The 21289-nt window shown below is 38.1% G+C and overlaps 1 protein-coding gene across 1 annotated transcript in view; it reads right to left on the bottom strand.

Annotated features, from left to right (window-relative positions):
* ASXL2 (ASXL transcriptional regulator 2) overlaps positions 1-21289 on the bottom strand; it is a 133105-nt gene that overhangs the window by 72543 nt on the left and 39273 nt on the right. Inside the window, exon 2 of the mRNA XM_060026977.1 lies at positions 14511-14593. Within this exon, the coding sequence (XP_059882960.1) occupies positions 14511-14593 (83 nt within the window). The remainder of the gene's footprint in view (positions 1-14510; positions 14594-21289) is intronic.

The following is a 21289-nucleotide window of genomic DNA, read 5'->3' as shown; positions in this document are numbered from 1 at the left end:
AACCAATGCTTTTAAATACTTCCTGGCTTGTTTCAGAGGTGACAAATAAGTAATGCTCAACCTTATTTAAAAGCTAGGCAGTTGGCTATACTCATTTATTAGCTGCACAACTTATTCACCCACACGATTTTATGGTGTAAAGGATTCAAATTCATATGGGCCTCACCAAAATTACTAATTATTATGTATCATAAACCCTTGGGACAACTCATAAATGGTCTAATTCAGAATATACTCAATCTGTGGATAATAAATTCACGAACACCCAGAATCTTTTTTCTTTCTCTTTCCTCTTCTACTCATGAATGGCAAGACCAAAAAAAACAAAAACAAAAAGGAGTAAAAGAATTGGGTCTCAGGAAATGAATACCATTTTCTTCTTTCCTAAAAACTCTTTCTCTATTAGCTGATATAAAAAGAGTCAAGATAATACAGCCAACAGAATAAGCAAAGCAGGTAAAAGAACTCTGGGGGGGTGGGGGGCGTGGTGGTAGTTATTAAAAGCAATGGTTACTTCAGAAGGAAGGCTTGAAGTCCTAAACTTAACGCTGTAAAAGCACATTTGTAAACAATAATGGCAGCCACAGCTGACTGGCAGGAAAAACTTGTTGTACAACAGATTAAGGATAGAAGTAGTAACAAGTGATAACGTTTTAAGGATTAGCAGGAATGGTCTCAAAGTGTACATAAGCACTTGATTTATGTACTATGTACTATTGTGTATGTTTTATCAATAGTATGTATGTTTAACGTGTATGTTTAGTTGCTCTGTTTTTAAAAATAAACCAGAATATCCAACTGTACATAAATAGTCTCTCTAGTTCTTATCTGTTAAATACATACTGGAATGCCGAGGTAATAAAATACCTGAAACTCACCCCAAAACAGTCTGGGGTGAGAGGACTATTTATAATTTATGCTGGAGGATACATACTTTTGTTTTAGTTTGGAATTTTCCAAAAGTAAAAATTTACATTAAAAAAACTGTCTTCAGTACCTAACTTACAAACCTAGACTTATAACGTAAGTTAAAGTTTATTACCACAGAAGGAAAAGAATGTATTTTTAGATTCTATAACATACCTGGAACTATTTATTCATCAACATCCGAAACAGGTATTAAATATTAATCTCTGAAAACAGATACCTACTCTACAGCTCCAGATCATTACTACCTTTTAACTGCTGTCCTGACAAGTATAACAAAACCAGTCCCCACACTTGAATACGTCCCCTCACCTCTCATAAGGTTCAAACCTTTTTTTCTGAATCTACAAAATATACTCAACGAATTCTTTACTAATCAACCCTCTTCACTTTCCCAGTTTATTCCTCTGTTCTTCCTCTCTATGGTAAATGGCAGCTGTACAATCAGGCAGCCCAGAAATAATGTTTTATTTCCTCCTTCCTTACACCTCTCATATCCAATCCATCAGCAAGTCCTGAAACATGATCTCAAATCTGTCTATTCTCTTCATCCTAATCCAAACCACTACATCTTGCATAATCTAGTATAACATCCTCTTTATTCGTCTCCTTAATCCCTTCAACTCCTAAATGCTGCAGTGCATTCTTCATATATATATATATAAAATGTCAGGGGCTTCCTGGTGGCGCAGTGGTTGAGGGTCCGCCTGCCGATGCAGGGGACACGGGTTCGTGCCCCGGTCTGGGAAGATCCCACATGCCGCGGAGCGGCTGGGCCCGTGAGCCATGGCCGCTGAGCCTGCGCGTCCGGAGCCTGTGCTCCGCAACGGGAGAGGCCACAACAGTGGGAGGCCCGCATACCGCAAAAAAAAATAAAATAAAATAATGTCAGACTACATATCATCTTGTAATTATCAGATATAAAGTAATTATCAGATGTAAGTGTTTGGGGTAGGTTTATTTCCATTTGAGGACTGACTACACATTTGGACAGAGCAATGCTTAAACATTTAACCATGCCAATGGATTCATACTGGTTTATTGTGTACTATTCACATCCACTTACTTATTTGGTAGGAAAAACAGGCTCCAATTACGGAACTAGTCAACACTGAGGTTCCAAACACCTAGTCATAAAACAGCTGTGTTAAATGGCCTACACCAGACTGTCTGTGATACCACCCCCCTTATTGCAATTTAAAAATGACTGGAAAACAAAGGCTACACCAAAATCTAGAATTCTATTCTAAGCCAAAGAAAAATACCATGATTCTGACTTGAAATTTGTGGTTAATCATGGAAGATTCCATGAATTTAAAGCTCAGTCCGATTTCATGATTTAAAATTGACCGGAATTTCTGGTGCTGGTGAAGACAAAGCAGGCCCACAATAGCCAGCCAGCCTTCCTGCCTGCCCATGTCTGTCTGCCTGTCTGCCTGTATCTGTCTCTCTGTCTCTCTCTCTCTGGCTAGTTACAACAAAAGACTGTGGACAAAAATGTAAAAAGCAACTTCCCACACAAAAACTTATACATGAATGTTCACAGTAACATAATTCATCATAGCCAAAAAGTGAAAATAACCAAATGTCCATCAATGGATGAATGGGTAAACAAAATGTGGCATATGTATACAATGGAATATTATTCCACAATGAAGGAATGAAGTACTGATAAATGCTACCACATGAATGATCCTTCAAATCATTATAACAAACGAAAGAAGCCAGTCACAGAAGACCCAATAGTGTATGATTTCATAACACGAAATATCCAGAATTGGCAAATCCATGGAGACAGAAAGTATGTTAGTGATTGCCTATGGCTGAGGCACGGGGAGAATTGCAGGGGACAAAGAAGGGGAGTGGCTAATCAGTACAGGGTTTCTTTTCAGGGTGATGAAAATGTTTTGGGTGAATATACTTAACAAACAAACAAAAAACCCACTGAGCTGTATGTTTTTAAAATGGTGACTTCCATGGTATGTGACTTACACGTCAATTTTTTAAAAGCAACTACTTAAAACACTGAAAATTAAGAAAGCTGGCACATTGGGAAGTCAAAACCTAACTCATATGAGAATATATAGAATAGAATTTACCCATACCCATAGAGAAGGCTGGCCTTGCCCTTGGCTTCCAAGAGATAACTGCTAGGCCCTATGAAGGCCTTGGGCCAGCCAGATAGTAACACTGTAATTAGGAGTGGGGGCTTTGAGACATACCAATAATGTGATTTAGGGTGGGGGCTTGGGTCACATGGTATCGGTTGACCACTAGAGGGGCTAGACACTGAAAACTGAATAATGCGATGGACCCCCAATAGAAACTCTAGACATCAAGGCTCAAGTAAGCTTCCTTGGGGGCAATACTCTGTGCTTATTGTCACACACTGATGTTGACAATTAACACTGTCCTAAGTCACGGGGAGAGGATGACTGGAAGCTCTGTGTTGGGTACTAGATTTGACTCTACCTTATGTGTCTCTTCCCTTGACGAATCTTAATCTGTAACCTTCCCAAAACCAAGTGTTTGTTTTCAGTGAGTTATACAAGTTCCTCTAGCAAATTATCAAGCCTTGAGAGTAGTCTTAGAAACCCGTGAACTATGCAGTTGGTATAATAAGTGAGGGCAGTCATGTGGACTATACCCTCTAACTTCAGTTGGCTAAACTCTCACAGAGTGAATTTTCTGGGGTTTATTTCTCAACACTTTGCCTAAAAAACAGGTCCTAGTTGAGGAGATGTACTACTGTAGGGGACAGATAAAATTCTAAGAATTGGGGAGTGGGGGGAGGCGTGGAATTCCTGAGAGAAAAGAACCAGACAAGGGAGTCCCCTAATTTCCACATGAGGCCTGGGCTCACCCCTGAGCTGTGTATACTTAGGACATTCCCAATTAACACAGCAAAGGCTTTAAGAACTGAATCACTACTCACATCTCAGACTCACCCTGAGTGGCACATGCATGGAACAGATGCAGAACAGCAGAGCAAAGGCTTTGAAAACTGAACTGATTATCAAACTGAAACTTACAAAAGGTAACAGAATAGTCAGAATAGCTGGGCTACGTACTTTAAAAAAACAAAGAAATCACCATTCTCCAGAAGTTTTTAACAGAAAAACAGAGCATAAAACAACATAATATTCAAAACGTCCAGAATACTACCTTAAATTTCTCAATAAGCAAAGATCCAGGAAAATGTGACAAATTCTCAAGGGAAAAGACAATCAACAGCTGCCAATCCTGAGATTACCCAGATGTTGGACTTATCAGACTAAAACTTTAAAGCATTCATTATTACTATACCCATGAGGTTAGGATAAATGAACTTGAAATTAATGCGAAGACAGGTTTTCAGCAGAGAAATAGAAACTATTAAAAAAACCCCAGGGCTTCCCTAGTGGCACAGTGGTTCAGAGCCCGCCTGCCGATGCGGGGGACGCGGGTTCGTGCCCCGATCCGGGAAGATCCCACATGCCGTGGAGCGGCTGGGCCCGTAAGCCATGGCCACTGAGCCTGTGACTCCGGAGCCTGTGCTTCACAATGGGAGAGGCCACAACAGTGAGAGGCCCGCGTACCACAAACAAACAAAAAAACAAAAACAAACAAACAAACAACCCAGAAATTTTGGAATTAAAAGACATAACATCAGAAATTTGAAAAAATCTCACTGGATGGGCTCAACAGCTGAATGCAGAAGATAGAGAAAAGTGTCAGGTGATGTGACAAGAGAGCAACAGAAGTGATCCAATCTGAAATACAGACAAAAAAGGTTGGGAAAAAATGAGCAGAGACTCAGGGAACTGTGGTAAAATACCCAGAGGTAATCCCGACACTGGAAGAAGAGAAAGAATGTGGTGAAGAAAAAACATCTGAAGAATGGCTGAAAACTTGCCAAATTTGGCAAAAGACATAAAGCTACAGATTCAAGAAGCTCAGTGAATGCTAAACAGATCTAAACACAAAGAAACCCACACCTAGACACATTAAAAATCAAACTGCTGAAAGCTAAGCGAAAAGAAATTATCTTGAAAGCAACCAGAGAAAACCATGTACTGCTTAGAGGAGAGCAATGATTCAAACAGCATGTATTTCTCATCAAAAACCATGGAGGCCAGAAGGCAGTGGAGCAACATTTTTAAAGTACTGAAAGACAAGAACTATCAATACCGAATTCTATATCCAACAAAAAAATTCTTCAAAATGAAGGCCAAAAAAGACATACTCAGATGAAGGAAAACTAAGAGAATTCATCACCAGCACAGAACTGCTCTTAAAGAAATACTAAAAGGAAAGTTCTGCAGGCTAAAGAGAAATGATACTAGAGGGAAATGTGGAACTTAAGGGAAGAAGGAAGAGCAAAAGAAACGGTAAACATCTGGGTAAAAATAGTCTTTCAACTATTTATGGCCTGAAAGCAAAACTAATATTGTATGGTGGGTAATTCCATGTATGAGATGGAACACATATGACAACTATAACATATACAGGATGGATAAAGGGACCTAAATGGTTGTAAGGCATCTACACTTTATTTAAGATGGTAAAATATCAATCCCAAGAATTCTGTGAAAGATTGGATATGTATTATAATCTCTAGAACACCCACTTTAAACACACGCACACACAAAGAGAGTGACAGAAAGTCAATAAATAAAATACAGTGCAAAATACTCAGTTCAAAAGAAGGCAGTAGGGTTTCCTTGGTGGCGCAGTGGTTAAGAATCTGCCTGCCAATGCAGGGGACACGGGTTCGAGTCCTGGTCCAGGAAGATCCCACATGCCACGGAGCAACTAAGCCTGTGCGCCACAACTACTGAGCCGGCTCTCTAGAGCCCGGGAGCCACAACTACTGAAGCTAGTGTGCCTAGAGTCCGTGCTCCACAACAAGAGAAGCCACCGCAATGAGAAGCCCGTGCACCGCAATGAAGAGTAGCCCCTGCTAACCACAACTAGAGAAAGCCCACGCACAGCAACAAAGACCCAATGCAGCCAAAAATAAATATTTATTTTAAAAAATAAAAATAAAAATACAGATAAATTAAAATGGAAAAAATAAATATCACACAAACACTAATCAAAAGTATTCTATTAGGAAATTCCCTGGTGGCCCAGTGGTTAGGACCCCGTGCTTTCACTGCCAAGGGCCTGGGTTCAATCCCTGGTCGGGGAACTAAGATCCTTAATCCTACAAGCCTAGTGCCTCACCACCAAAATGGAAAAAAATGGTATTCTATTAGTATCCAAATAAACTTCAAAACAAAGACTATTATCAGGGATAAAGAGGGTAATTACAGAATGAAAACAGGGTCAATTGACTAAGAAAACAATGCCCTTAATGTATATGTACCTAACAACAAATATGTAAAATACCTGAAGCAAAAACAGAAGTAACAGAAAAGAGAAATAAACAAATGCACAATTATACCTGGAGACTTCAACACCCTTCTTTCAATTATCAATAAAACAAGTAGACAAAATCAGTAAGGATATAGACCATCTGAACACCCTATTAACCAAAATGACCTTACATTTACAGAACACTCTACCCCAGAAGAAAACATATACACATGCTTTTCAAGCATGTATGGAATATTTAATGCACCAAGATAGACCATAACCTGAATCATAAAATGATTAAAAAAAAAAAAAGACAAAAACAATAGAAAAAAAGCAGTGAAACAAAATTCTGGTCTCTTTTTGAAAAAAAAACAATAAAATTAACAAATCTCTAGCAAGACTGACAAAGACAGGAGAGAAAATAAAAATTACCAATATCAGGAACAAAACAGGGGACTTTGCTGGCGGTTCCATCCCTGGTTGGGAACTAAGATCCCACATGCCATGTGGCACAGCCCCACCCTCACCCCCCAAAAAACCAAAAGAACAAAACAGAGATGTCACTATATATTCTGCAACCATAAAAAAGACAGTGAGGGAACAGTGCAAACAATTTTACACAAATTAATTTGACAACTTAGAAGAAATGGACAGATGCTTCAGAAACAACAAACTACCAAAACTCAACTAATAAGAAACAAATAATTTGCATAGTCCTATAACCATTAAAGAAATCAAATTTGTTACTTAAAATCTCCTGAAAAAGAAACCTCCAAGTCCAGATGGTCTTCAATTGAGAATTCCACCAAACATTTAAAGAACTAACACCAATTTTACAAAATATCTTCCAGAATACAGAAGAGGGAATGCTTTCCCCTTATGAACAAGCAGGCAAAGAAGTGTGTGCTCACCATTCTATCTCAACATAGTACTGGGAGTTCATAACAGCAAAATAAGAGAAGTGAATGGGATAGTGTAGAAGCACAGAGGCAACTCCAATGATATTTGGTGATAAGGACATTTCACAAGTGTTTTTACTATTATGTTTCATAATTTATGTATTTGTTACATATATTCTAAGTTTAGAATAATACAATTTTAGCTTAACCCAGAACAAAACAATAATAGGAGAGGATTTCAAGAAAAAGCAAATTCCAATTTGGAGACATTGGCTTTTGGGGCCTCATTCTATCCAAAATTATACGTTGGAATCAGATAATCTCTAAAGTCACCTCAGTTCTTACGTTTTTTTACTTTCTCCCATGTACAAATTTATCACTCAATTTTTTAAACCTTAAGTATAAAGAACGTGAATTTTCCATTTAAAAGCATAACTATATTTCTCGTCTATTTTCTCTGTAATTCTATGAATAAAATAATTAAAATAGTGAAGTCCCATTTGTCTCTGGTATTGAGAGCCTATTCTTCTGATGGAAACTGATCATAAATCTTAATAAAAAATTAATCTAGTAAGAGAAGTGAGGATAATATTAAAATATAAGGTGATAATTCTCCTTTAAAAAAGAAAAATATTTTAAAAAAAAAAAGAAAAATATTGAGAGGGGGAAGATATGTTAAAATGCAGAGGAGGGCTTCCCCGGTGGCGCAGTGGTTGAGAGTCCGCCTGCCAAGGCAGGCGACACGGGTTCGTGTCCCGGTCCGGGAAGATCCCACATGCTGCGGACCAGCTGGGCCCGTGAGCCATGGCCGCTGAGCCTGCGCGTCCGGAGCCTATGCTCCGCAAAGGGAGAGGCCACAACAGTGAGAGGCCCGCAGACCGCAAAAAAAGTAAAATAAAATAAAAAATAAAAAAAATAAAATGCAGAGGAAAAGGCCATCAGCTTTGTGGAGGTAATAACTGAGTTGATTAAAAGATTGTCAAGATTTTTTCATAAAGAGAGGAAGATAAATGCTGGCTTAATGTCCTGAGTAAAGATAAGAAATCTCAGATCCTATACACGCAACAGCACTGCATCAGTTTAGCTGGGGAGCAGATGGAAAGAAATCAAGTAAACAAAAGTGGTACACGGGACCAGTCAATGACCTCAGTTATTCTATGGAAAAACTACTGAAGGCTTCTGTGCCAGTTACCGATTTATTGACTTTTAGCTCCAAATCCAACCTTCTTTGCCCTTCTCTGTGACAATGGAGTTGGATTCTATAAACATTTCTCCTTTGCCAGCTGGCTCACTGTTAGTTTTGTCAGTATAGTGCTGGGAGAACACTGCAGAAAGAAAAAAGGGGGTCTTTTCTTTCCAGTTTTAGTGTGCTTTTGCCTGCTTGCTCTCATGGCTTGCAGCACCCAGCAATGTGAGGGACACTCAATGGTGCTCACCCTTCAGCAATGTTCAGCAGAATGCCTGTGGGTGCCTTCCCAGAAAATTCTGCTGCTGCCTCAGCTGGCTCCCCAGTTGAGAAGCCAGCAGGAGGCTTTCCAGCAAGTTCTTCTACTACCCAGAAGGCAGTTTTCTATGTGCCACCCCCGGCTATGGCACCAGTGAACTTTGTCATCCACTGGACCAGAGCCCCACCTTCTCCAGGGAGAGCTGAATCACAACCCCTACGGACATGGAGGGGCCTCCTTGAAAGTTATTCCTTCCTGGGGCATGCTGCCTCAGCCCTACAGGTAGCAGCTGCTTCCCATATCTGTTATTACTGTATTCTTCTGTGTTATCTTTACCTTTCAATAGTTAACTCTTGGTTACCAGTTATTAACTTCCAGTTAATAAATTAACCAGTTAATAACTTCCCTGTTCAAACCATGTAGCTTCTGTCTGCTGATTGGACCCTGAGAACTACAGAATATAGCTCAAAGATGCAGAGATCTTTTACAAACTTAATTTTAAAAGATTAAAAAAAGAATGCCCCAAAGTCCAGAAACAGCTCCATGAAGCTGTGTAAGTATATTCAGGAGGCTGGAGTTTGAATTACCTCTGGGGTTTGTATTCATGACCGATGGGATAGTTTGTAATCACAGGAAGAAGTATGGACTCAAATCAGGAGAAAACAGGAATAAAGGGAGGCACTGAGATAGTTTTCCTGTAAACTGTAAATATCTTAAGACATCATCATCAGACAAAAAGGAAACATCTTAAGTTTTTGAAAGGCTATTTTAAACACTGATGGCTAATGACAGCCATTTACTGTACCAGTTACATTGATTCAAGATAAAATAAAACCCTGAATAATTTCCCTTAGAAAGAAACTGAAGTACACAAACTGTATGAAGTGGATACATCTGTCTCTCTGAACCCTTGATTTCATTTGTAGTATCTTGAGAGGGAAACAAAAATAACTATTCCTTCAATATTTAGATTCACATAAATGTATAGCATGATCTAGACTCAATAACACATCAGCTATAATGTGAATGGGGGTTTTTCAACCAAGTAAACTCGAAAAAACTCTCTATTCAGTCAACAATACTGACTTTTTAAAAAGGAAACTGTCTACGTAAAAACAAATGATTAAAAGCTTACAGAATTTTTTCAAAAGGTTCTAACAGTACTTCACATTTGGAACTAGCAATTCTGTGTCGAAGAGCTCAACCCTAGGAAACTACTGCTAAGTTATCATTACTATGTAAGTTAAGAGAAAGAACAATTAGGCTATATTTCAGACATGGAAAATTGAACAAGGAAGTGAGATGTCACAACAAATTGTTTAAAAACCATTTTTAATTTTCTGAAATAACTATTTACTGGCAAACAGTACAGAAACTAAAGTCTTTTTCTTTAGGAATGACCAAATACTGTAGTTAGAGCATCTATCTATCTAAATTACCAATAACTGCTACAACCTACAAGTCCCAAATTCTTCTTTCTTTTAAAATCTTTCTATCTTTTCTTCTTCCTAGGGGCTACTTCAACCCTTTTCACATCTCCTTATCTGTTCTAAACAGAACTAAGCTCCTTTTAGAACACTTCAAAATGTTCCTTTCACCTGAAACAACAAAATCCATATCTTCCCTATGACTCCCATGGGAAACTCTATCTTTAAAAGGAGTTCGTTTAGGTATCCGAAAAAAAAAAAAAAGGAATACACGAAGTCATAAGCTATTATGAGGGGGAAAATTCAAGGACCCTTTTTTCTAAAATGCTGATATGCTTTACAGTTATAAAACAGTATTTAATTTAAATGTTATAATATTCTAAGAATACTGTACGTTTCTAATTCATTCATTCAAAATTCCATATTTTGGGTAAATGATTTTCAATCTTATCATCTAACTTCTTAAAGGGACTAGTACCTCAATCCTTCTCAGCCAGGAGCCAATCACTTCATTTTTAATACTTCTTTTTGTTGACTGGTTGTGGCAAAATATACATAATAAAATGGCTAAAATGGTAACTTGTATAAGTGTACGATTTAGTGGCACTAAGTATTTATTTACACTGTTGTGCAACCATTACCACTATCCATTTCAAGAACTTTTTCATCATCCCAGAGAGAAATTCTACCAATTAAACAATAACTCCCTATTCTCCCCTACTCTCAGCCCCTGGTAACCTCTATTCCATTTTCTGTCTCTAGGAGCTTGCCTATTCTAGGTATCTCATGTAAGTGGAATTGTACAATATTTGTCCTTTTGTGTCTGGCTTATTTCACTCAGCATTTTTTTAAATACATATATACATTCTCTTTCATATTTTTTTAAAATTTTTAATCGATTTACAATGTTGTGTTACTTACTACTGTACATCAAAATGAATCAGTTATACATATACTCAGCATGTTTTTAAGGTTCATCTATGTAGCATGTATCAGAATTTCATTCCTTCTTAAGGCTGAATACTATTACATTGACTGTATATACCACATTTTATTTATCCATTCATCTTCTGATGGACATTTGAGCTGCTTCCATTTTAATACATTTTAGAATAAAACAATATAGTATGGAATAATCAAAATCAAGCGAGAATCTTCAAAATGGGGGAGCAGAGGGAAAACAGCAAAGGGAAAAATAGCTAAAAAGTCTTGTATTGAGGATTAAGGAATGAAAATAAAACTGTAAAAAGGAGCACATCTTACCATCGTCGCTTCTGAGGGCCCCCAGGCCCTTGGCCTGCCTCCCCAGAGGCTCACTAAACCAGAGGCCAAAGTGCCCCCCCCTTCACCTACCACCCAAGTCCTCATGCCCTCTCAGGGCTGGGGGAGGAAGGGCTAAAGGAAGGCGGGGTTCCATGTACATATTTATCTCCCCCTTCCACATAGCCCCACAGACCTTTTGTACATTTTTACAGGGGTGCCCCTCCCAATAATCCCCCTTCCTGGTTAATTAAATGCTAAGACTGGTTCAAAAAAAAGAGCACATCTTCAATAAGCATAGTTACTTCGTTCCATAATGTACCTGAAAACTCTAAAGATTTTAAGACTACCATTTAAGACACATCATGCAGCAAGAGGATAAGCTAGAACTACATTTGAATGTCATCTTCCAATCACTGATACTTCATATATTCATTAACAAGTAGGTTTGCAAGGCCTGTTATGTGCCAAGCCGGGGGCGGGGGGGAGATAAATGTCACTGCCCTCATGGAGCTACTAGCTTAATGTAAGCTATAGAGAAGCTACATGATTTTTTTGAAAGACCAAAGCGATATGTAATTTCAAATCTTAAGTGCTATAAAGAAAGAACACAGAACACTATATACCAAACTAAAAACGGAAAATGTGATCTAGATTGGGAAGTCAGCCAAAGTTCTCTGGAAGAGACATGTTCAAGCTGACACCTGAAAAAAAACAACAGTTAACTAAGTAAAGGGGTCAGCATGTACAAAGGCTGAGGTGGGAATTAGCTTCCCTACACAACTGGGAAGTGACAAAACAAAAGTGACCCCAAAAAAGCTATCGGAATGTCGATTGCACTTCAGTTAGAGAGAAGATAATAAGCAAATAAACTGAGAAGGAGCTTGCAGAGCAAGGAAGGAAAGTAGGAATGTTTGGTCACTTCAGGTAATGATACAGAGTTTCAAAAAGGAAGCAGTAGTCATCTGTGTTAAGTAATGCTGAGAGTTAACAAGAGAGGCAAAACTAAAAGTCCAGTGGAGGTGACAAAATGGAAGTCACTGGTGACTTTAAAAGTACTGCTTTGTGGTCACGTAACTGTATCACCACAATATAGTTTAACCAAGAATAGCTTCTTGTGAGTTGTTACTAAGTGAAGTCAGAAGCTATTTTTGATGACTCCACCATCTTGCTACATTTTTTTTTTAAGTTCTTCTTTTTTTCCCCTTCTGTTCTTTATTTATTTAGTATTCTTTCTTATTTACTGTTCTTGCCTACTCTCTAGAAATAATAATGACAAGTTTAAAGTCAGAGCCTTACTGTGTTAGAGATAAATTGATCCTGCAATTGTCATTTAGACCTAGGGCACTGATGGAGTCGGATCTCTTTTATTTTTTTTTTGCGGTACGCAGGCCTCTCACTGCTGTGGCCTCCCCCGTTGCGGAGCCCAGGCTCTGGACGCGCAGGCTCAGCGGCCATGGCTCACGGGCCCAGCCGCTCCGCGGCATGTGGGATCTTCCTGGACCAGGGCATGAACCCGTGTCCCCTGCATCGGCAGGTGGACTCTCAACCACTGCGCCACCAGGGAAGCCCGAGTCTGATCTCTTTACATAAGATTTCCTGGTCTATTTCCCCAGTGTGTATTTTTAGGAATAGAAAATTTTATGAAATTTTTACGAATAGTCTAATTTTATGAAAAGAAATGAAATCTCTTGCTCATTCCTGTTCTATAAAACCCAATAGTGTTATAAAAAAAATTAGAATACGTTAGTAGAATTTGTTCCTCAGAGTAATAACCAAATGCCATAGTGCTCCCTCCTTTCTCATCATTGTGACAATCAAAAATAGCCCCCCAAAATCCTAACCACTTTCGCTATGGGTATTACACTATACCAGGGGTCCCCAACCTTTTTGACACCAGGGACTAGTTTCATGGAAGACAATTTTTCCATTAACTGGGGCAGGGGGTGGGGTGGGTGGAGGATGATTTGGGGATGATTCAAGTACATTACACTTATTGTGCACTTTTTTTCCATTATTACATTGTAATATATAATGAAATAATTGTACAACTCACCTTAATGCAGAATCAGTGGGAGCCCTGAGCTTGTTTTCACTTGTCACTCACTGATAGGATTTTGATATGAGTCTGCAAGCAATTGATTTATTACGGTCTCTGTGCAGTCAAACCTCACTAATGATAATCTGTATTTGCAGCCGCTCCCCAGCACTTGCATCACAGCCTCAGCTCCACCTCAGATCATCAGGCATTAGATTCGCATAAGGAGCACGCAACCTAGATCCCTCGCATGAGCAGTTCACAGTAGGGTTCCTATAAAAATCTAATGCTGCAGCTGATCTGACAGGAGGCAGAGCTCAGGCGGTAATGCAAGTGATGGGGAGCGGCTGTAAATACAGATGAAGCTTCACTCGCTCGCCCGCCACTCACCTCCTGCTGTGCGGCCCAGTTCCTAATAGGCCATGGACCACTAGTGGTCTGTGGCCCGTGGGGTTGGGGACCCCTGCACTATACCAGCCCCAGGTGAGAACAACTAGTAGCACTGTAACCTTTTTCTCTTAATGAAAATATCTCTAATGTAGACACCCGGATTTCTGCCTTAACATATAAAATATAATGAACATAATTTTAATATTTCTTGATGGCAGAGGGTCTTGACTATGAACAGTGACTATTATGTGCTATTGTAATATAATAAAGCTCTTAGAAATTAAAGTGTGTTCTATCTTTGGTCCTATATTAATTGACCCCAGGCTGTTTTATTTGAACATAGTAAGACTATTACTTGAAACACATACTGCTTTATGTATCTTTTCCATTTAATTCTTTTTGGCCAAGGTTATTTTTTCCTAGACTGTTTACATCTACCATTCTCCCTGAACTAGAGGACTTCTAAATTTGCTAATGACTAAGCTTATTAAATCAAAAGCCTGAACTGATAGATGAAGGCTTGAAGATGGCTCCAGGCCTTCCTAAGAATTAAAGTGCATGGGTGTGGAGATAGCAACCTTCTAAGAATTTTTTTCTAACTTACTTTTGGTTTTGTAACTGTGCTATGACTGAAAACTCCAAAGATCTGAGCTGAATAAATCATAAATTAACAAAGCAGTTATTACTAAATAATCAATCTTCAGGACTAAAGTAGACTGCTATATACTATAAAATATTCTAATCAAGTATTATAATTATTACTAATAATACTTAAATAACTCACCTGATTTCTTTTAGTCCTTCTCTCTGGATAACTTGAAGAATTTCTTTATGACTCATGGGTGTATTGGGATATTTTTCTAAGACCTGAGAAACAAGTATATAATAGTAAATTATTTTAATTTCTTATTATAATTACATATATAAATTATATTTATTATAGCTATGTATTAATTTCCTCCAGCATATACAAATCCAGAGACTTTTCATCCCTTAAATTTTTGGATAATAAGTGGAAAATTAATGAAACGTAAATAGGATATTCTCTCCTTCAGTCACAAACCCTAAGTCAAATCCTGAAGCAGAAATGGATCAAAAAAGATAAGATTAATAATTCAATTATTATTAATGCATAATGTGAAATTATGTTTACTTTCTGCCTCCACTCCCTCATCACATGACTACCTGTGGACTTACTGGAAGCACCTTAAAGATTATCCATCTTTACATCTCCAAACAAAGTCTAGTACATCTTGGTTGCTCAGTAATTTCTTAACCAAAACAAAAGAACAATACAGTTATAATGAAATTAAAATGGTATCCGTGTTCTGGTTCTGGTGAAGATGATGTAATAAGCATAAATTATCCTGTCTCTCCCGAATACAACTAAAAACCTGGACAGAATGCATGGAGCAGCTATCTGAGGACTCTGAAAATGGTAGCAGTTGGTTTCAGGGAGGAAACCAAAATTAGAAGTACTACTAACCCAGCAGTGAGTTTCCTGGTTTTGTTTCCCCTAGGTAGACTCAAGGGCAGTCCAAACTCAGAACTGCACAGTAAGTGCAGACAGAAATGGCTCCAAGAGAAGTCTTCTCTTTTTTTTGTCCAAAAAGCAGTAAAGGGGGCCCCTAAAAGGGAGGACAATCCTCTGAGGGTTTTTTTCCCTTTCTCTCAGACCCTGCCCCCAAGCAATCCAAAGGCAGCAGCTGTGGCAGTGATGATACCAGCAGTGGCTGGACAGGGACCTAAAACTTCAAGAAAGCAGATCCCTTCCGATCCCATGAGTGTGGAGGGAATTCCCATGGTTTATATTCTTTCTCCACCATCCTGTTGCTTGGCATCAAAGGCAGATGCAGTTGTGGAAGTGTGCAGCAAAACACCAAAATGAAAACCTTAGTTATCTAGCCATAGGACAAGGAAGAAGGGTCTCTAAGAGCCAGAAAGTGTCAGGGAACTTGCAAAGAGAAAGGAGCTCAAGAAAGTGACACCATGAAGTTCTATAAACACTCCTGGGGTCACCCAAGAACTATACCTATGTGGATCTGACCCTAAACATACTATCAGGTTCCCAAATTTGCCACTCGGTGGTGTACATGCGGGACAGATAGAAACAAAGGCTTTGAAAACTAGTCATTGGAATTTTAGTGCACAGAAGGGTAGGCAGAAACTTATGACCTGAACCTAACAAGACCAAATGCCCGCTTAAAAAAATCCTCCCATCCCTAAAAATAAAGTAATAACAACAACAACATTCTCCATATCATTTAAATGAGACAGAGTATCATAACGTTAACATCAAAATGTCTAATATATGATCCAAAATTACTTGACATATGAAGAACCAGGAAAATCTCAATAACTCACAAGAGAAAAGACAACCTACACACAACAAATCCAAGATGCTACAGACTCTGGAATTTTCAGACAAAGACTTTAAGGCAGCTACTATAACCATGCTTCAAGAAGCCAGAAAGATGATTCTTGGGGGGAAAAAAAATAGTTAAGAGTCTCAGCAGAGAAGTAAGATTCATTACATTATTGTGTGTGTGCCTATGTGGTGTATAAAGCAAATAAAAATTTAAGACTAAAAAACACAATATCCAAAGTAAACCCAAAATTCTCTGTAGGGGCTCGACTGTAGAAGAGAGATAACAGAGGAGAGAATCAGTAAACCTGAAGATAGAGCAATAGAAACTATCCAATCTGATGAACAGAGAGAAAAATGATAGAAAAAATAAATGAACAAAGCCAACGGGACAATATCAAAAGGTTTAACATTCATGTCATCAGAGTCCCCAAAGGAGAAGATAAAGAGTAGCACACAGAAAACATACTTAAAGAAATAGCAGCAGAAAACTTCCCAAATTTGGTGAAAGATATACACTTACAATTTCAAGAGAATCAATGAATCTCAAACAACATAAATTCAAAGAAACCTGTACCCAGATATATCATAATCAAATTACTGAAAACTAAAGAAAATTTTAAAATCTTGAAGGCAGCCAAGGAAAAACAACCTTCCACTTAGGAGAAAAACAATTCCACTGACTGTGGATTTCTCATCAGAAACTATGGAAGGCAGAAACAGTGAAGAACATTTTTAAGTGCTGAAAGGGAAGGACTTAATTCCAAAATTCCTATCTAGCAAAAATATCCTCCAAAAATGAAGGGGAAATCAAGACATTCTTAGATTAAAGGGAAATGAAGAGTATTTGCCATTAACAGACTTCTATTTTATTTTATTTATTTTTAAATTTATTTATTTATTTTTGGCTGCGTTGGGTCTTCGTTGCTGCACGCCGGCTTTCTCTAGTTGCAGCGAGCGGGGACTACTCTCTGTTGCAGTGCGAGGGCTTCTCATTGTGGTGGCTTCTCTTGTTGTGAGGCACGGGCTCCAGGCGCGCAGGCTTCAGTAGCTGTGGCTCAGTAGTTGTGGCGCACGGGCTTAGTTGCCTCCATGGCACGTGGGCTCTTCCCAGACCAAGGCTCGAACCCGTGTCTCCTGCACTGGCAGGCAGATTCTTAACCACTGTGCCACCAGGGGAGTCCTAACAGGCTTACTTTAAATTGACTTCTTTTAAGTCAATTCTGGTTTCTTTACTTTTTTTTTTTTTAATCCAAATTTTAGGTAGAAACTCTCTTATACCTAAATCACTTTCTATTCTTAGAACCCTTGGCAATTAACAAATGCAAGTGAAAGCTAAAATTGAACCAATTCTGAATAATCTATACTATACTATCAAAAGAATATCCATTAGTACAGCAAGTCAAAAACAACAGATACAGGACTTGTGTAATAGAAACCACTTGAAGTCAGATATCCTAGATCAGCCAGTAAGGTATCAAAATGTGATGTCAACAACTACCATTTATAAAGAAGACACAAACAAGTGCAGATCATTCTCTCAGTTAAACGTCTCAGCAACCTTAAAAGACAAGCCTTATTACCCCCATTTAAAAAGTGGGATAACTAATGCTCAATAAGCAAATTTCCAAACATAATGCAGCAAGACAAGTGGCAGTCGGCATTCAAACTCAGGGATATCCTGCACCCTACAGCTCACTGTGTCCTGGTCTGCATCTCTTTTTTCATTTGTTTAATCATAAAATCCAACAAATATATTTCTGTTTGTCATCCTCCCTGAGCTCTATACTACATCAGATAAATGTTATTAACCTTTCCCTCCTTAGACACTGCTCTCTCCAGACCTTTTTTTCCCAAAATGTTTCTTCTTGGTCTTTTTCTGTGGCCATCCCTTAAATACTTTACAAGCATCATTTTGCAGCTTTTGCTTTTCACTCCAACCCTCCCTGAATAAAATCATCCATTCCCAAGACTTCATCAATCACCCCTATTTTGATAAATGAAAAGAAGCAGCACAGTCCGTTTATAACTGCTTTTAAACATCAACCTCGGATGTTCCATCTCAAACTTAACATGTCCAAAATTTAACTTACTACCTTTATCCAAATTAAGGCCCATACAGAAAACTGGACCTGTATTTACTGTCTATATACTATTATAAAATTGTATAAAATTACTGAAAAAGAAAAAAAATACACCATGGACATGAGCAGATAGCTCATAAAAGAGTTAAAACAACTGGATAAAAGACATATGAAAAAATATTTGCATACTGAAATACTTACAGATGAAATTATATGATGTTGGGGATTTGCTTCAAAATTACACAAGAAGAAATTTAGATAGGAGTTTAAGTATTGCAAGACTGGCTATAAGCTGATAATTATAGAAGCTACAAGATGGGTACAAAGATATTATATTATTGTTGGCTTTTGTGTACATATTCAATATCCCATAATAAAATTTTATGGGAAAAACGATATTGAATGTCTGACTTCACTAACAATTAAATACAAAAAAAATCACTTTTCAATGGTTTTTTCCCCTACTATTTTGGATAGCAAAAACATGGCAATAGTAAATGAACACCATGAAATGGAAATGTACACACAATCTATTGATAATATAAGAAAATATTCATTATATTACTCAATAAAGAAAAAAGTTTAAAGGCTTCTTATCTAATAATAAGATATTAACAAAACTGGTATACCTACACAATTGAATATTATATAGCTATATATGAAAAGACACTGTGTGGGGGCTGGGGACAGGGGGTCTTCTTTCAGTCTTCCTCAAATCTTGGTGTGGAATACAGGTTCTGGACAACAGAATGTGAGGGGGAGTGATAGGGAGTGATAACTTCAAAAACCCAGATTTTCAAAAGGCAGGGACACATCCCTCTTTGGCCCTTCCTCCACCCTGTTGATTTTAAAGTGGAGGAGGTAACAAAGCCATTCTGAACCATACAGATAAGGATGCACCCTAAGAACGGTGGACTAACTACACCTCCAGACTGTTGCATGAAAGAGAAATAAACTTCCAAATCATTTAAGGAACTGTTATAGGCAGCCAAAGTTATGCCTAATATGACTCACCAATCTATTCACATGACACTTAAGTAATCGTCCTAAAACTTAAATTACATATTCCTCTGGGTTTTTTTTGTTTTTTTGCGGTACACGGGCCTCTCACTGCTGTGGCCTCTCCCGTTGCGGAGCACAGGCTCCGGACATGCAGGCCCAGCGGCCATGGCTCACGGGCCCAGCCGCTCTGCGGCATGTGGGATCTTCCCGGACTGGGGCATGAACCCGTGTCCCCTGCATCGGCAGGCAGACTCTCAACCACTGCACCACCAGGGAAGCCTCTATTCCTCTGATTTTTAAGCTCCCTGTCACTTTTTTAAAAAAATTAACTAAAATTAAAATAAAATCTGAATTCCCAATACAGTTTAAAAGATTCTACATGAAACTCTACATCTCACTTTTCTCATATTACCTTCTTGCCCTTTCTCAAACATAACCAATTCATTCCTTATTCAGGGTCTCTATACCTGCTCCCTCCTCTTGCAATGTTTTTCCCCAGAGATTCATGGACTCTCTCCCTCACTTCACTTCTTCAGAGATATTCCTGACCACTCTAAAATACACTCAGACACTCACAAGCACCACCACTGCTAAACACACACACACATTTTATTACTTTAGCCAGATTTTCCCCCCAGCTTTACTGAGATATAATCGACAAATAACACTATGTAAGTTTAAGGTGTACAACATGATGATTTGATATACATATATATTGTTCAATGATTACCACATTAAGGGTTGATTAACACATTCATTGCCTCACACAGGTACCCTTTTCTGTGTGTGATGACAACATTTCAGACCTACTCTGTAAGCAAATTTCAAGTATATAATGCAGTATTGTTAACTATAGTCATCATGCTGTGCATCAGATCCCCAGAACATATTCATCTTATAACTGCTCATTTGTATCCTTCGACCAACATCTCCCAATTTCTCCTACCACTCAACTCCTGGTAACCATCAATCTACACTGTTTCTAAGAGTTTAACTTCTTTGGATTCCATATATAAATGAGATCATGCAGTATTTGTCTCTGTCTGACTTATTTCACTTAGCAGAACGCCTTCAAGGTTCATCTAAGTTGTCGCATATGGTACATTTTCCTCTTTTTATGGCTGAATAATATTATTACATACATATATATATAAATTTTCTTTATCCAGTCATCTGTTGTTGGACACTTACGTTTTTTCCATGTCTTGGCTACTGTGAAAAATCCTGCAATGAACCAAGGGTGCAGATATCTCTCCAAGACAGTAATTTCATTTCCTTCGGATATATCCCCAGAAGTAGGACTGCTGGATCATATGGTAGTTCTATTTTTAATTTTTTGAGGAACCTACAAACTGTTTTCCATAATGCTGTACCAATTTACGTAACATAAAAAGAGTTCTTACGTAGAGATATACACATAAAAGATGGCCAAAAAAGAACACAAAAGACTGATATCCCTTTCAAAGAAAAACTCGAGCTCACCCCAAACATTAAAGACATATCTTCCTATAGTGCTGCCCAGGTAATACATACAAAAATTTTACATCTTTCTCTTAATTCCTACATACAACTGCCTTACAGTTACAAACATCATGTAGCCATTCTATTTCATATGCCCCTCACAACAATCCAAGAAACAGCAGAGCAGGTTTAGTTATAATTTTACCAGAAAGGAAAGGAAGACTCAAGAGAATAGCATAGCCTAAACTTAAGATGTCAGAACTCTTAATTCCCCACACTAAAGAGGTTACTAACAAAGCTTTATATAAAGCAAAGATTTCAATGAGGAAAAAAATTTTCTTTTATCAACTAAAATATGCATTGGAATGATGAAAACTATGCTTCTGCTGAATGATAGGTAGGTTCTTACTTGCTGAGGCAGAAAAACTAAGAGGACTGCAGAAACGTTGCTTGATATTTTGGTTAAGATGGGGATTGTGACCATCAAGTATAAAGATCAGATACAGACCTTTTTCTCACAGGTCTTTTCTGAAACGTGACAAAACTAGCTTAATGCAAATGGCAGCCCCCACATATATCTATAATTAAGTCAATATCTTAAGAGATGGGTTCCTGGCTGTGTCTTTGATAGTGAACAAGAACATAAAACTG

This window comes from Delphinus delphis, chromosome 12, assembly GCF_949987515.2.
Source record: "Delphinus delphis chromosome 12, mDelDel1.2, whole genome shotgun sequence".
Lineage (NCBI taxonomy): Eukaryota > Metazoa > Chordata > Mammalia > Artiodactyla > Delphinidae > Delphinus > Delphinus delphis.
This window is presented reverse-complemented; position numbering and strand designations above follow the sequence as displayed.